Genomic DNA, 17,288 nt, shown 5'->3' on the forward strand with positions numbered 1-17,288 from the left:
GAGCCACAGCCCTGACACGATCCCCTTCTTGCACTCCCAGAGTCCCTCACTTCTGCCCAGCTGCCTGCTAACACAAGTTCCTACCCTGAGTCCAACTGCTCTGCCACTCCCGTGCAGCCAGCGCAGCACCAGAAGACACCGTGGAGCCTGCGAGGCTTTAGATGTGTGCCCTGGGGCACAGTCAGACAATACAACGATGACTGTACGGAACATCCCCATTTCGCAATGCATTTCATGCAAATGCTGCTACTGCTTTGTTCTCCTGCCTGTGCTGCAGTAATGGGCATTTTAAGTTTGAAATAAGAGCACAGGAACGTGGTTCACTTTTATGGGAGCTGATACCAGGTACAGAGGCCCAACACGATCACGTGGTGAGAACTCGCATACACCTGCTGCTGCAGCTGATGCTTTTCTTCACAGGCTTTGACATGGGAGCAGTAACACGGTAGGTGAAAGCATGGGACTGTTACAGTCATTCTGGAAAGGAAAAGTCTGTGAAAGCCCCTCTGCCCACACGCGGCTACCATCACTCCGCAGTAATGGGACACATGCACAGGAGTGAGTTTTCCTGTGCTCTTGACAGTTGTCATCAACACAGTTACGATCCTCTGCCAAGTGGATGACAGCAGCTGTTAATTAAGAGGGAGGAACAGGCAAATGAGTGAACAGCTGCTTTGTTTTCAAGTAGTTGTATAAGGAAACAGAAGAAAAAATCGTACCGGGTTCAGAGGACATACATGCAGGAGGGATTTTAGGGTACAAATCCATCTTCGTAGCTAAAACTACACAAAGTCCCAAACGTGTAAGTATACCTACTGCTCTGCTATTGCTGGACCTTCTAGGACTTGGAGAAGATTGGGAAGCTTGTGGATATGTTTCTTCCGTGTTCCAAAAACACTGTATCAAACACAAATCAGCTCTCTATGACATCTTTCAACCCACCATCAGAATGAACTCACATCATCTGAAGAGTCACCAAAACAATTTTATTTCCAGTGTTTAAGTGGGTATGCACACAGGCATGATACGGGTTTGGATTCATTAGGTCTTCATGCAGAATTATATTCTCGATAAAAGAAACCAGTTCCATCCAGCATCCGCTATCTACACGCCTATGTTACAACATTTATATCAAATCCGGTACCTGAAGAAAAGATACACATGTAGTATGTACATTTAAGTTACTTATTTTACAGGAAGATTAAAAATTCAAGTCACATAAAACTCAAAATCTGTATTAAAATTGGAAATATAAAACTCCAATATTTACTGGAATGCCTAAGGAATGGAAGCTCCATAGCCACCTGTGTTAACATTTGTAAAATGTCATGAAACTCGTTAACAGTAAAACGCATCCATTTGTTTGTAGTAAGTTTCTCTAATTTAACAATATGGCACCCTAACAAACCAAATGAATTTATGATGAGGCACTTGTTAGTGACTAAACCAAAAGAACAATTTTTCTGCATACTAATGCCAGGCCAACTCTCAGTCAGATAACCATGTATACACTACACAGTGTGTTGCATCAGATGCTTTGTTCAACATTTGTATGCAGCCATCAAATATACTTTTTCTTAAAATATATATATATATATATATATATATATATGTATATATATACACACGCACTTTACCTTTAGTGTTCTTCTGGCTGTGGTAATGCACTGTGAAGACGTTCCACAGAGCATAGAGATGAAACCAGCCCAAATGAAGGCTGCATAGCAACAACAGTACAGGAAAAAAAATATATATATATATGTACACACACATACACACAGTTACTGGGAAGCGTAACATTAAGTTAATGAATTGCTGCAGTGGACACATCTCCCCATTTCAAAGATACTGGTAGAATCGAGATCTAACCACTTGGGTCCCAGACAGTTTATGAGGATGGGCATCAACTGCTGGGCTGAAGTTATTCTTGTTCATATTCTGATAACTCTCACCATTTACCTGGTCTGGTGGCTGAAATGGTCCCGAAGGTGGTGTTCTACTGATTGAAGTCAAGCTGCTGGAGGAACTGCTTTCATCTGCTTGCACCTCGGCAGATAAAGGCAGATCTATTTTTGATGCGTCTGCTAAGCTAGTGTTCTCAAGTCTGGGCTTTCCAGTTTCACCCGTATTAAGGTCAGTTGTGCTAGTGCGTAAACGTTCTCGTGCAAGCCAGTCTGAGATTGAGAGGTCCTGGGCTGGACATTTTGGCTTCAGACGATTCACAGCCGAAAGCTCAGATTCCCTCTCTCTACTTTGACTTGGCTCTTGAACTTTCCAAACATTCAGGACACTTATTTCATCAAAATCCCTCTGTCCTCCAAGCGTATGCCTTCGCCTGATATTTTTCCTCTTCACCATCTCTGCAGAATTCGCCTTTTGATTCCCAACTCCAAACATGTCATCTGCAGACGATTTGAGCCGCAGCTTTAACCTATCTGTAATTTTTAGTCTCCAGGTAGGTTCCTGCTTGTCAGCCTCACTTCTGGCTGACGTAGCCAAACTGCTCGTCGACCTTCCTCTTTTCATTATATCAAACATTTTGGTCACAGTGGGTAAGTCCTTCTCGCTCTTGGCATCCCTGGAACCCTCACTGTCCGTTTTGTGCCGTGCAGACTTTCTCCTGGACAGCGTATCGCATTCGATAAGTTTGTGAGAACTAAAAAGTCTGCGGCCCTCTAGCTTTGGTGTTGAACTTCCCTCGGTGCAACTTACTTCACTTTCCTCAGAGTTCCTCCGACTGCTCTTAAACGCTTCTGAAGCCTTCCCCTTGGCCAGCCTGTCAGCAGCAGAGCAGGTGGCAAACACAGGGAAGTCGCTCTCACTGTCTGTCTCCATAGGACGCCCTTCGCTGATCAGTTCACTTCTTTCGTCGTCAGCGTCCTCTCCCTTGCTTTCTGTTACTAACTGCACTTCAGGGCTCAGCATACTGGCATCTAAGCCAGTTATATAGATAGAGGATGAAGTAGTTGAATAATCTGAGGTGATGGAACTGACATCAGCTGCTAAAAACTCACTATGTTTAATTCCAGGGCTGGCTACCTTTCTGCACGAATATCTGTGCTGGGAAGCCTGAGAGGAAGTGCTAAGCATAGTGCCGGAGTCAGACACTGTCTCTTCAACCTGGGAAGAAGACTGGGAAATTGGCATTTTAGGGTTATTCTTCTGCACGGTTTGCTGACAGCTGACACTTTGTGATTTTGGACGTTTTTCATGGTAAGGCAGTGAAGGTTCCTCTGACGGGACGCTCTCTTTCCTTAACGACTTCTTTTCATCCTTTACAACATTCACATCTTTTTTACTGCTGTTCTCTTTTTCCTTCAGGACAAACATTCTCTGTTTTCTCCCTGCATCTCTCTCTTTTTCATACTCCCCTTTAGCTGTGTCCTCTTTTGCTGCATCACTACGAGACTGTTCTGCGAGCTCCTTCTTGGAGAACACATTATCCAACTCATCTTCAGAGCTACTCGGTTGTGTTTTCTCTTTTGTTTTTTTCCGCTTGCGACTAGCTGCTGCAAAAATGGAGGACACGAGCAGTTCCTTGCTATACTGATCCTTTCCAGAACCCCAAGAACCCTGTTAAAATAAACAAAAAGAGAAGAAAAAATAGGGCATGATTACAAATCACAAAGAATATCCATTAGCGTGAGACTTTAAAAACATCTCCCGAGCTTCAGAGCAGAAAGCCTGTTCTCTATTCAGGAAATATTCCTTATTCTGGAGGTATTTCCTTGTCATGTATTTGATCTGACACTGCCCAAGTTGACGACTTTCACCCTGAGAATTCCACGTGTTGAGTCCCTTCAACTTGACAAAGTCTAGTTTTTATTCACAGCAACTCTGTTTTTAATTGGCTAATTAAAGCAGGCTCCATTAATCAGGACAGCTTTTTCAAGATTGGTTTGTAACCAAAAGCACTTCTCAGACGAGGTCCCAACAGTGTGGTTTCAGTCTCTACCTCCCTACCTATGTGAGAAGCTTAACTTCTCAAACTATTTTTCAATTGATTTTTCACCTTTCTGAGTTTTAAAATCCTATCAATTCAATAGTACTGATACAATAAAAGCTATATAAAACCCTAATTTAGATGCAATTAAAGGAAATTAACAGAAATACATTTCTTCCTGCCCTCCAAGGCATCTGCCTTTGGAATCACAAAGAAGCAAAAAAAAAAAAAAGAGTCCAATTATTCTGATTTGTAACACTCATGTAAAACTCTCTTACCCACACTGCCAATATTGCTACCTGTCCACTTCAAATCCATACAACTTTCCTGCTTCCTCACAGACTTAACAGAAGTGACATGTTTGTCTTTGCTGACTGCGCAGTCTGCACACTGCAAACATTCAAGAACAGAACAACAGTGACAATATAGGGCAGTTTGCTTACATCAGGGGACCTTGAACATAGCTGGACTGAAATCTGACATCTGTGCCAAGGGCTCAACAAGAACAGCTCAGATGTCCATGTTCAGACAAACAGCCTCTCCCTCTGAGCTGAGGAAAGGGAGACTCAGATGGGCAATGAAGCACTTTGCTCAACAGCTCCTGAAATCTGATCATTTGTTACTGGTGTTGCACTCCAGAGAGGGAGATGTGGGAGAACAGTTATCATGGAAACAGTGGACCTTCATTACAGAAGGGACCATGTAAGCAATTCCAGGTACCTTTTTAGAGAATTAGCTGCTGCTAGGAAAATGGTATTATCACTAATTTAAAAGAAAAAATCTACCCAGTCCTATAGCACACATGCATAGAAAAACTCTAAAAGCAAGCAAACTTCCATCAGATCTCAGAAGCTTATACCTACGCATCACTTCAGAAAATACTTTACCTTAGATTTTGTTGAGTCACTAGTAGCTGAATCTGTGGAAAAATTAAAAACAATTCTGCTCAGTTCCATGTGATTTTCTTTTTTTTGGTTGTTGCTACAGACAATGCTGGACTTATGGAATAAGACAAGCACAGAACAAAATGTGAAGCAAATAAAAACCAGAACAGAGTGAATAATCAGAGCTCACAAAGATGCAAGCTGCACCACAGAAAGCCACCGCCATGAAAAGATGCTGTGAATTGTAGGCAGAACCAGCTCAATGATAGGAATGGCAAAGGAGCCCTGTTCTTCTAAATTAAAAACAAAAACAGAAAACAGAAATACTAATGTTTATCCAATGTTTTAGGTACACAGCCCCTGCAAAACCGCAGCTGAGAGACCTTTTCAGGATTGTAGTGTGTACTCTCCTGACATTCAGGACACACAAAGCGAAATTGAATGTCTTATCACTGTTGGCTGCCCTAGGTACAAATCACGGTTTGTGCAGTCATATTCTTTTGGGGAGACTTGAGTTTTTAAAGGAATTAAGTTGCATTTTGTGTGTAAAACCCCAATTATGTATCTCTCTTCACCTGTGACTAGGTAGAGGTAGAATTTTATTTGTAAAATCAGCTAGATTTCAGCAGCTACCAGTTTTGTACATTTCTATAACAAGCGCTGTTATGAAATGAAAAATGGACACCATAGTTTCACTGTCTCGCAAAACCCAAGATTATACAATTATAAAGGGGGTAGGAAGGGGCTAGCACAGCAACTAAAAAATATGAACTTGGATGCGTTCCTCCTTTAGGAACTCGCTCCCTAGGAAGAAAGAGCTGAGCCCCCTGCCACACCCCTTTTTTGACACATGGCTAATGCTTTATGACTAGAAAGACTGGTAGACCATACCATGCTATTTCTCCTCAGGGTCTGCTTCAGAGATAACAAGAAACAGCAGAAAAACTTTTAAAAAGTAGCATTGATCTGTTTAAAATACTCTTAAAAGAAAATTTACAGCACAGATCAACTTTTTGGTTTTTTCATTTACAAGAAACGGGGGTTTCTGCAGACAAGGCAGCTACAGTGTGGGCAACAGTCCTCCTTCTTCCTACAGTTCCAGCTGTCCATCAGTGACATTACAGAATCCACTAATGACATCACCGTGTGATAGACTCCTCCAACTTCGCCTGTTACAACATCAGTATAAAGTGACTGCTTCAGTAAGTGCTGAGCAACCCTTGGAAAACTGAAACAAAAGCTAGAGACGAAGGGAGAGCATTTGTGGGATACAACATGCTGGGTTAGTGCAATAGTATAGTGAAGGGAAGGGGAAAAAAGTCACCAAAAAAGAGCCTGCATTGCTTGTCCTTAGCCACACAAGAGGATGGCATTCATAAATAGAAGGAAATCAACTTTAGTATAGACATACTGCAACATACTTAAAGTGTCCCCCACTTGACAAGAAAACATAATTTTTTGCATTCCTAACGAGCAATATCAGAACCCCACTGGAGATCAATCTTTCTGCCATCACAACACACCCTTCTACAGCAGCGTATCTGCTTCACCTTACAATGATGATTGCATGGTAACTGTGAAAAAACAAAATAGAACGTGCAAACCTCATCTTATTAATGATTATACTCGTCAGACAAAGTTTTCTAACGTATCATGCATGATTACCAACAATTCAAATCTGTAAGAAGTGTTAATGATCTTTAAGAAAAGAGAAAAACAATTTATTAGTAAAAGAAAATAGAGAGAAAGAGTTACAGTGAATTAACAGAGTAGGTTATTCTATCCTATGGACTAGCACTGTCCAGGCTGTTACCTGATACGTCTCCAGGAGACACTCCCGTTCTTCCAATGTTGGTGAGTAAATGATCTATGTTTGGCACTGGCTGAGATTCTACAGTGTTTTCCTCCTGCACTGCTGTCTATAGTTAATAAACAAAGATGTCTTCATCATCGTTTCACAAACAGGTCATTATGATTCAAAAGCATTTATAGAAAATTGCATCATTCGTCTGAGGAATGAGGAATGTTTTCCTCGTATGTTCATATTCTCCCATTTGGCTCTATGCTTTTGAAAACAAATGCATGGCTTATTTTTTTTTAATATAAATTAATTACTGCAAGGACTGCAGAGCTAAAAAGGTACTTTTGAAGAGAAAACCATACAGTGATGCAATAAAAAAAAAAGTACAGATTTTCTAGAGGAAGCAGAAGCAGTTTCTAAACTAAGGCAATTAGAACGCAAATATTTATGGCACAATACTTACAAGGGGTTCTTCAGCATCATCTTCTGTGAAAAACCAGTCATGCTACAATTTAAAATAAAAATGGTGAAAACTCCACAAGAAACACAAAAGTCAAATGTGGAACAATCAAACATGGACTAAAAGTTATAGCCTGGAGTTCAAAGGATAAATACCAGACCCAAAGTGGCCCAATAAGAGAAAGCTGATCTGTCTGTGCATGAACTTGCTTTTTAAGTAATGAAAATCACCCACTTACTTTTTGGATGAGTGTTTCTACAATTTTATATTGGTCTGGCATGTGCGTAACCATGTGTGTCATGTTATCATCAGATGTCCTCACAAGCGTTGGACCAAACACTATGGCCAGGTTTCTGGGTTCCATCTAAGAAATGAAGTATTTCCATATATCATATGTGATGTAAATAGGAAAATACAATAATACAAACTAAGTATATTAATGTAACACTATTAGTATTTGAGAGTCATTTTAAAAAATGGCAAACATTACTGACTCAGGTAAGAAATGACACTACAATCAATCTTCCATACACGGACATAATGAAGGCACCCAACACTTCTGATACTCAAAATCCAATTTTCATTAACCCACTGCAAGTGAATAGCTCCACAAGGACAGAAACTCAAGAAAAGACTTAAAGAATAAAAGGGAAGAGACCGTTTTGCTTCAAAACACTTCTTCTTTTGAAAGAAAATGGAAGAGAAGTTTTCAAAGACCTTGGTAATTCCCTGTTTTTTTCCCCTGAAAATACTTTCATGGTACACTGAATTTCATACAGTAAACAAATAGCACATTATGTCTACTGACCAAAAGCTCATTCAATTTACATTTACTTTCAAGAATGTGGCAGCATCCAACACTGCACACCCAACACAACTACTCATGAGACAGACTTAGTAGTAGCCCAGTCATGTCACAACATTAATCATCCACTTAATTCCCTTTAGAAGTTACATTTCCAACAAATAATGGCAAGAAAGCAGCAGCAAAATATGAATCTTTCATTCTTGCTTACTTCTCTGACTTACTGCTATGACAGAATAGGCTGAAAATGTTCTTGTCCTTACAAAGAAGGAAGTTTCAAAGAGAATGACCCAAGCCCCTCCTGCTCACTTTGATGTGAACTGTGGCCTTTGACATGTCATACTATTACACAACCTTATTTGCCCAGCCTCGTATATTCTATAGCATTTACATTACTTAAACCATATTTATGCAGTACACCGAAAACACAGAATGATAAATGCTTGCTTTGGACTCAATGGTGCTTACAGTTTCTTAAACTGTTAACTATAATTACACTGCAGGTTCTATTTTTGTGTGTGTGTATCTATTTGAATACAGATAGGCCTACGCGCCTCTACCTGGAATGTATTATCTGCAGAATGGACCCCAACAATTTTGTTTTAAATATGACACTGGCACTGAGGGGCATGGTTAGTTGGCACGGTAGGGATGAATTAATGGTTGAACCAGATGATCTTAGGGGTCTTTTCCAACCTTAATGATTCTGTGATTTTCTGGTCTTTTAAATGATTTAAGGTTGGCCATAGTTCATCTATTTCACATAAATCACGTTTTTTTTTTACTGTATCCCTGCAACAAGGCATCATACCATCTACACTGATATGAACACCTATAAGCACACCCATATTGCACAGCTTTGCATTCATCTATGCTTCCCTGAAGAAAGGGATACTATTGTTTACTTTACAGTAGAATTATACCATATAAAAAAGCACTTAACAAAAGCCAACTTCCCCAATCAGTGGAAATGACAGAAAGTATTAATTAAAAGACCACTACCCTATATGCCATGCTTTTTTTTTTTTTTTCCTCTTAAAACCATCTAAAGCATCTAAAAGGTCAAACTTTTAAATTATTACAGCAAATCCTAGTCCTCAACTGAATTAAGTGTACAGGAATGCAGGCTTCACACAAAGCTGACACAATCTAGCCTCTGTCAACAGGTTCTTTCAGGTCACATTCGCTTAAGTTTTGACCCAAACTTTTCATTCCCATATATTCCAAAATCTAATAATAGTAAAGACTGATCCTGAATTTTATGGGAGTCTGCACAGTAAAAAAAAAAAAAAAAAAACACAGAAGTTTTTGCTTTACAAAAAGAGTGCTATTAGACACCTACTTTCATGCTACCTTCAAAGTCAATAGTGCATTCCTCTAGGCTTTATATTGAGAATATATAGCATATTAATTGCTAGTTTTAAGCTATCTGAAATGCCTGACCTCCTGCTAGTGACCAAGTGGATTACATGCCATCCACTTCCCACAACAACTAACACCAGTTTGAATAAACTTAATACACACAAAACATGAATATTTTGAAGGGATGCAATCAAAAAATCTTCCAACATCACTAAGGTTTTAATCTCATCTACAATAACACATTATAGTCTTAGTTAATAGAAATAACTATGCACAAAAGCTTGCTCTTAACAAACGGGACCAAAACAAAATCCATTTTGCTTTTCTTTCTGTTACCTTGTTTTTTTCAGAGTTTTCTGCTACTGTCTTGAGATGTGCAGAAAGAAACTTGAGCGTCTCATAATGATGATCAGGCAAATCATGAATCTGAAATAAACAATCACTACTCAGAACATTAAATGTTTAATGCTTACTTTGTAGTATACCTTTGAAGGTATACCTACTACACAAGACACCTGATTTCAGCTTACCAGTCTCTTCAGCGTTTTCAGACGTTCAACAGGATCTTCTTTTCTATTGGCATCTATAAAATCTGCATATTTGTCTGTTAAAAAAGCAGAAATTGATTAAAAAGCTAAGAACTTTGGAAACTGTAAGTTAATCCATTATACAGCATACAAATACAGTAAGATAAAAGTGAGGAAAAAAACAACTTCCACAGACAATTACAACAGTGAAATTGTAAACGTTACTTATTTTTGTTTCACATCAAAACCTAAGCTTTCGTTAATTAAATCTTAGTGAGAAAAATATATCTACTCCTTAGTGTACAGGACGGTTTTAGCAGGTGTGCTCACCCTGCAATCTCCCCAAATCTGAGAAACAGGACACTGTAATTTATGGTAGTAGGGGACTGTTTTCAGGATCTCCTCTGAAAAGTTTGTTTCATTCTGTTTTTTTTGTTTGTTCGTTTGTTTTTTAACATAGGAGATGTACGAAAAACAATAAAGCAGAGGTAGCATGGCTTAAAAAAACAAATATTCAAGTCAAATTCTGCTGTTGCTCGCTGCTCGTTACAATTTCTAGTGGAATTTTAAAGATCTAAAGATCTGTTTATAGCCACCAAATCAGAGTTAATACCAAAATCATGCTGCCTTCCCACCCCCCTGCAATTCTCCCAGAAACAGAAAAAAATAAAAAATAAGATATGTTTGGCTTTTTTTGTTCATTTGTTTAGAATGACAAAGTAAACAGAATATTAAAACAGATACACTGAAACATTTTAGTACAATATTTGAACGCTTTCTGTAATTCTATTAAAAAAAAAAGCCAATTCTATTTACAGCTCTTGTTCTTAAGTGCTATCACTGTGATTCCCTGTTCTTTAAGGAAGAAACAGCATCTACTACAGAGTTGATTTCACTGCATTTTCTCTCAAATCATCCGTAAGTTTTAAGACAGCTGTTCAACAGTAGCTCAATCTAAGGTAAACAACTCACCATTGGTAAAAAGGGGTTCTGGGAGCTTTCTGAAGAAGGACTTGAGCAAACTGCTTATGACATTCAAGTCTCGCCATTTCTAAATATTTAGAAGAAAAGGAAATAGTCTTTGTATTTCTATAATCATAGCACAACTAGAAGTTTTCAGAAGTTCAAAGTGGAAACACTGTGATCAAAGACTTACATCGTCATGAACATCTATGTCGGTCATTCCTTTGTTGAGCTCCTCTTGCATACTTGAGATGGCAGCATTATTTCCAGGAACTCTGTATATACCTGTGTATTCAAGACCTCTTTCTTCAACTAGTTTGCAGCATATATCAACAATCAGTGGGATATACTGAAGAAAAAAAAATATATGTGTGAGTATATATAAAATAAATAAATAAATAAATAAATATACACACGCACATTCTTAAAGTACATGCAAAAAAAGCATTCAAAAGTCACAATGGGAAAGAAAAACTGTTCTTTCATACTTTGTTGGTATGTGCTGGAGGGCAGTCATCTAGTCTGACACCAAATGTTCCTACTGCAGATGGCTTCTTTTCAAATGTCTTCCTCATAATGCTTGGAATGCCTTTCCTCCACGTCCCCTTGTCTTTCGGTGGGCTTGTCTCATCTTTTTGTTGTTAGTGTTACATAAATAAGAAAGCAAAGAAGATACATCAGGGCATTTAAGTCACAAACACTACTACAGAGATAACGTTTACAAGAAAGAAAATAGTAGGTCAATATCCTTTCTTGTTTTCAACCTTTTTTCCTGGCCCAGTTTCCCACAAATCTGTCTTCTTTTTTGCTTTAGATAATGCATTTGAATATACCCATACTCAGAAAAGGAAGTAGGTAGGGTGGAATTTTATCATTCCACAACTAAATATGCATAAATTACATTTAAAAAATAAAATTTACAACATTCCCTAAAGTAAGATTGCATTGCTATTGAGTAGCAGTGACATGCAAAAACAGCTATGAAATTAATACAGCCACACTAATATTTGACATTTTGCAGACCTACTTTCACTAATTAGCAGGTTTGAGGTGCTCCTAATCAGTCCAAAACAGATTCAAACACTTTAGAGTATTATTTGTACAAAATCAGATAAAAGTTCAGTTGAGCTCTTTACTTCCACTATAAACTAATTAACAAATTACAACTCCCATTCACCCTGTACTGCAAGTCTTCTAATACAATAGTACTTAGTCAAATATTTCTGGAAACATTATTTCAGTAGGTTTAGAATTTACATGACACCTGCAATTTACTTACATAACCTGCAGCACAGCGTACGAGTAAGGGAATGTTTGTTAGGAATATATATAGCTGCACCTATCATCACTAGTTCACATCTGGTTTTCACATGCACACTCTTGAGCTTGAAGAACCTGAATAAAGCACCTTGATAGTTTCATACTGGAGCTGTAATGAACTAAATTAATAATTAAAATAAAAAAGAAAGAAACATGAAACCTTTAGTGAGAAGCTTCCTCTCCAACTCATCCTTGGGAGAATGTGGACTCTGGGTCCTCGGTTCTGCTTTAGTTCCCAGAAGAGTCTGCCTGATACTTAGGCTCTGACGAGGTGTTTTGGGAGATGGCTCTGTTTTGCTGCTTGAAGAACTGAAGCAAGATACATTATTTCAGTAAAAAGAAGCTAGATAAGCATACAAGAACTACTGGTAGCATGTAATTTACTTACCTCATCATTGTACTGTATTCTTTAATCCTTCGACTAATTAGGTCTCTACTAGTGACACCAGTGTCCTATAAAATGAATTGAGATCTAGTTAATGGAGATCTTACAAAATACAACGAACAGTTTTAACTATCAGAAAACAATACCTCCTCCCATCAACAGAACATGTACGAAAAATTGATATTTCAGTACACTTAAAAAATCTAGCAAGCAGTACTTGGGAACAACAATCGAAAAACACTTGAAAACCACAAGTAAAACCAAAGCAAGTAATTACACATTAGATGTTACTATTTAGAATATTTTTTTCAAAGAAGTCAGCATCAGGATAAATTATTTTAAACTGGAAGTTACTTCAAATATAAAACATGCAAGTCAACAAAACCTGCCATGAAAAAGATCAAATCTTATGTACACACAGTACTCATACAGTTACTACTACACATACAGCTGAAACAGCCCTGAATTCAAAACATGCTTTTATCCATCTAATGACACACATATAGAATTGTTTTGGTAATTACTTCAGAACTGAACAGATATGCATGCCCACAGACACAAAAGTATTCCTCTGTTGCTCATCACTGAAATTAAAATGATTTTTGGACAGATATTAATATATTAGATACAACAGCATATGCTTGCTTTTTATGTAGCATTAACATTCAGCTGATAAAAACATCAACATTTAATCAAAGAAATGAACATCCTTCAAAGTTTCATTTTTTAATAACCGAGAAACTCATCACACCACATAACTGCACACGCTACTTTACAATGCAAGTCTGATGACTGAACATTGGTTCTATACTACAGTTACCTTCGATTGATGCATTAGGGATTTTTGATTAGCTTAATATAAAGTTTAGCTACAGTCAAATCAGACACTGTCTTAATTCATTTACTGCAAAATATCGATAATCAGAACACAATCATGCTTGAAAAAAAAGCAACAAAACAAACTCAGTGTACTTACCCAACTACTCTGCCTATCACATTCTCTTGTATGCTTCTGCATATGTTTTGATCAATTGCTTCATTACAAATTTTGCTGTAGCATTAAAAATATTATAATGATTACCTCATCATTTAAGTTGCTGTTTTCTTGTATTGCTTTAATCCATGCTAACATATTATCTCTGTCCTCAGCCTGAAACAGATACTCGCAATCTGATGTGGTGAGTCTAAATACATTTTTCCTCTTGGTTTCACAGTATGAGATGTCTATCAAACAAGCATTGATGCTTATAGGTTGTTCTTCTTCTGATGGGGTCATTTGTTCCTTTTTATCCTTATACAAATATAGTGAATGACCTCGAAGAACAACATACAGTTGTTTCCATGGACGAATGCTCCCACCAACTCGCTGAAAAATATAAACAAGTATATAAGTTTGGTTATTTGCTACAATTAATACTTCTGGGTTAAGGAAAGCTACCCTCCAAAAGTTTTAAAGATTATCTATAGCATACTTAAGAATGACCTGCAGAAAGCTTTCGCAAAAGTGGGACTCACTAACTGCTCTCTGTTTGAAGATCGACTTGTTAGATAGCCTGTCCTCCTTAAATACCCACTGAGAGTTCTCTTGACAGTAACAAACAAAGCAACGTGACCAGAATTTCACAGAGACCTTATAATAAACACATCAAAAAACAAAAAAACAAAAAACAAAACAAACAAACAAACAAACAAAAAACAACAACAACAACAACAAAAGCCTTAGTGGATTTTTGCTCAGTCTTTTAAAATTTATTCAAGTCAGACTCACATTTATGTAATAATGCAATTCAACATTCCTACTTAAGAGTTATCCTGTACATATGCAGGAAGTTAATCTGAATTCAACTCCACAATGTTCAAGAAAATTAGGGCTTCTCATTACCGTCAAAGAGAAAATAGGCCACAAGCTACATTTACCTCAGGATGGGTCTTTCTACTTAAGCCATTAGAAAACAGTGTATTTCACAGAAATACACACAACAAAATATTGTCAAAAGTAGTCTCTAAAAGAAGCTAAGCTAAGTCTAACAAATAGGTCTAAATCAGCCTTATTGATGTTCTTATCTCAAAAAAGTTACTAAAAAAGCATAACCAGAAATCTTCAAGTTTATTACCTCAGTTCTCTACCAGTTTTGTGTTTTTGCCAAGTTAAAATATAGAACGAAAAAACAAAACCATGAAATGTACCTTTCCTTTGTCTGTAACAAGCTGACGAAAATGGAGCCACCCTTCTTTGGAGGCATCACCAAAAACCTCTGAAGAAGAATTTTTTCGGGAACCAGAATCTTCTGAAGATTTCTGACTGTCTGTGACCTGAAGAGAACATCAGAGAAGGAACCTCACAGTGTACTTCTAAACACCTCTATGCTTCTCTATGATCTCTACATGCAAGACCACATCTACTAGAGTTCATGAGGCATTTAGATAAAAGCTTTAATAACATTATTTAAGTCTCGATTATCCCTGAAGTGGTTGGGTAGTTGGACTCTACCTTTGCCGGTCCCTTCCAATTAACCATCCTATTCTTCATTTTAAAAGCTGGTACCATATTCAGAAAATTGTCTATAAGAATGTTCCCCTGGCAAAACATGATGCCTACAGTTTCCACAGGATAGTATGAGAATAGTGATTTGCTAATCCCCAGAATGGGATGCACCATGGGAGTCTCAAATTCTCATTATTAAGCTTTTGCTGGAAGCACCATAGATATGCTTCATTTGCAGAGGCTAAGGAAAATGAAAATCAAAATCAAGTGGGGAGCCTACAAAACAACAGACCATGTTTACTTATGTGATACGTACAGCACCAGTGGAGGAAAATATTAACATGCAATTTTAAAAATCAATAAAAAATTAAGAATAATTTGATGAATAACAAGTAATCACCTTCATGTGTCTTTGACAGATCACTTTGTATAAGTCAGCTGCATAATTTATAAAACTTGTCATGGTAATACTTACTATTTTTAAGAGCTGTTAAGTATTTACTTACCTTGATCCCCTTCAAGCTAGACACATGCTTAATGGACCTGTTGGGACATAAACAGATGTCCAAATGAGTTTTTACAAGCTTAAAAAAAATCTCCAAATCAACTGACATTTTTCATGAACTTACGATTTCTCCTCATCTCTATAATCATCCAGTCCTTCATCATATGACTTCGATCTCTCTGGTTTGGTGGCAGGCTGGCTATCCAGGATACTAGGCCTGATGGATTCTATAAAGAAATAGATTTATTTTTTTTTTTAACACGGTAGGAACCTGACTCACATTTCGACAGTTTATGTCAAGCAGTAAAGAGGTTACAATTTTCATACCTGATCTCCAGAGAGTTAAAAGAAAAAAGTAGCATGGAAAGAAAATCAAATCACCACTCACCATGATCATGAGAAAGCTGTCGCCGAATTAAAGGGATTGGAGATGTAGGACTGGGAGGAACAGTTGTTATAGCAGGTGCTTGAGAAGCAGATGCAGAAATAACAGCAGAAGCAGGAATGTGTGCAATATCATGGTCAATACTAGGACTAGTCGGTTCATCTACAAAGGTAATATGTCATAAATTAACATTACATGCATTAATCAAAAGCCCAAATTAAACGGATGTCTGAACTTGTCATTTCTGGGATGTTACATTAAGTATCTTAAACATGAAATCTTTCATACAAACATCAAGGGTCCAACTAATGCAGACTGTTAAATGTTTTGGGTTGCTTTTGGTTGTTTTTGTTCTTTTTTTTGTTTGTTTTTTGTTTTTTTTTTAACAAGAGCCTGTTTCATTTCATAAGGATGTTAAATCACACATTAGGGATAAGAGCAAAGAAAATCATATTGCAGATTTTGCTGTGAGAGAATGAAAGAGAAATTCTGTGGTAATCTCTTGTAAACTGATTTTCAAGTAGACTGGTTTTGTCTGTTTGCACGTATATGAAAAATAAATTTGATACATCAGTAAGTCTAAACTCAAGAGTCAGCGAAGTACTACCTCCTACAATAAAACATGGGCATTCCACCTACCAGAAGCCATTTGGTTTAAATCAGTGTTCCAATAATAAAGCCAAGTTGCAAACAAAAAATAGTGGAAATATAATTAGCATCCAGAGTACCAATCCTCCCATCCTCCACACATTCAGATAAAGAAGCAAGTATTCATGTTATCAAAAGATGGCACCGCTACATACCAATTATTTCTTCCACTAATTGCTCATACAAACGATTGCATGCCGTACATGCCCAGCACCTCACAGTCTCAACAGCCACACGAGTCATCGTGAAAGAGTCCAAAAAGCTTTAAGTATTTCTACAGCTAAACGTGTTTCTGGCAAGATGGAAGAAGCTAAAAGACAGATATTCGAACACTCTGAGAAAAGAGCTGTAACATCTTCTAGCACACCTCGGTAAGTATGACAGAAATAATTGTACTTCATGCTTCGGTAGATTAGGAGGGGTGGAGAGAAGCAAGTCACGAGCAGGGGCTGGACTATACTGCCATCATGAATATGAATGTATCCTAGGTGCTAAGAACTGCAATATGCAGAGCTTCTGAAAAGCCTATTGAAATCAATGGACACTTGCAAACAGAGGTTTATTCTTTTCCTTGTGCCAACACAACTGCGTAAGCTGCATTGTGCTGTTCTAACGGCTACTAACAGTTCTGTTAAAGGCAGCACACAGTTAGTTTTAAACAAGATGACAAATGATTAAAGTACTGAAAGATTTAGCCATGACAGCCTAATTTTGTATAGAATGGTTAAATCTAGTAATTTTTAAGGATCTTATTAGTAATTTTTTAAAGCATAACCTTCCACCCCTAAGCTAGCTGCGAAATAGGAACATGAATA

General features: G+C 37.6%; 1 protein-coding gene across 4 annotated transcripts in view; it reads right to left on the minus strand.

Moving 5' to 3' along the window:
* Positions 1-971: 971 nt before the first annotated feature.
* Positions 972-17,288, minus strand: part of ARHGAP21 (Rho GTPase activating protein 21) — a 106,079-nt gene continuing 89,762 nt past the window's right edge. For 3 of the 4 annotated variants that reach the window (XM_065731369.1, XM_065731368.1, XM_065731367.1), the window contains exons 8-24: positions 15,829-15,987; positions 15,565-15,667; positions 15,442-15,478; positions 14,638-14,763; positions 13,532-13,816; positions 12,454-12,518; positions 12,226-12,374; positions 11,234-11,376; positions 10,939-11,094; positions 10,755-10,833; positions 9,786-9,859; positions 9,592-9,681; positions 7,327-7,452; positions 7,092-7,133; positions 6,641-6,746; positions 4,831-4,862; positions 972-3,573 (exon numbers count right to left, since the gene is read on the minus strand). In XM_065731369.1, coding sequence (XP_065587441.1) covers positions 1,840-3,573; positions 4,831-4,862; positions 6,641-6,746; positions 7,092-7,133; positions 7,327-7,452; positions 9,592-9,681; positions 9,786-9,859; positions 10,755-10,833; positions 10,939-11,094; positions 11,234-11,376; positions 12,226-12,374; positions 12,454-12,518; positions 13,532-13,816; positions 14,638-14,763; positions 15,442-15,478; positions 15,565-15,667; positions 15,829-15,987 — 3,506 coding nt within the window. In that variant the 3' untranslated portion in view covers positions 972-1,839. The remainder of the gene's footprint in view (positions 3,574-4,830; positions 4,863-6,640; positions 6,747-7,091; positions 7,134-7,326; positions 7,453-9,591; positions 9,682-9,785; positions 9,860-10,754; positions 10,834-10,938; positions 11,095-11,233; positions 11,377-12,225; positions 12,375-12,453; positions 12,519-13,531; positions 13,817-14,637; positions 14,764-15,441; positions 15,479-15,564; positions 15,668-15,828; positions 15,988-17,288) is intronic. The other variant, XM_065731371.1, reaches the window with a different exon arrangement.

This window comes from Cyrtonyx montezumae, unplaced genomic scaffold, assembly GCF_038088225.1.
Source record: "Cyrtonyx montezumae isolate F1298 unplaced genomic scaffold, pur_monq_1.0 scaffold_14, whole genome shotgun sequence".
Lineage (NCBI taxonomy): Eukaryota > Metazoa > Chordata > Aves > Galliformes > Odontophoridae > Cyrtonyx > Cyrtonyx montezumae.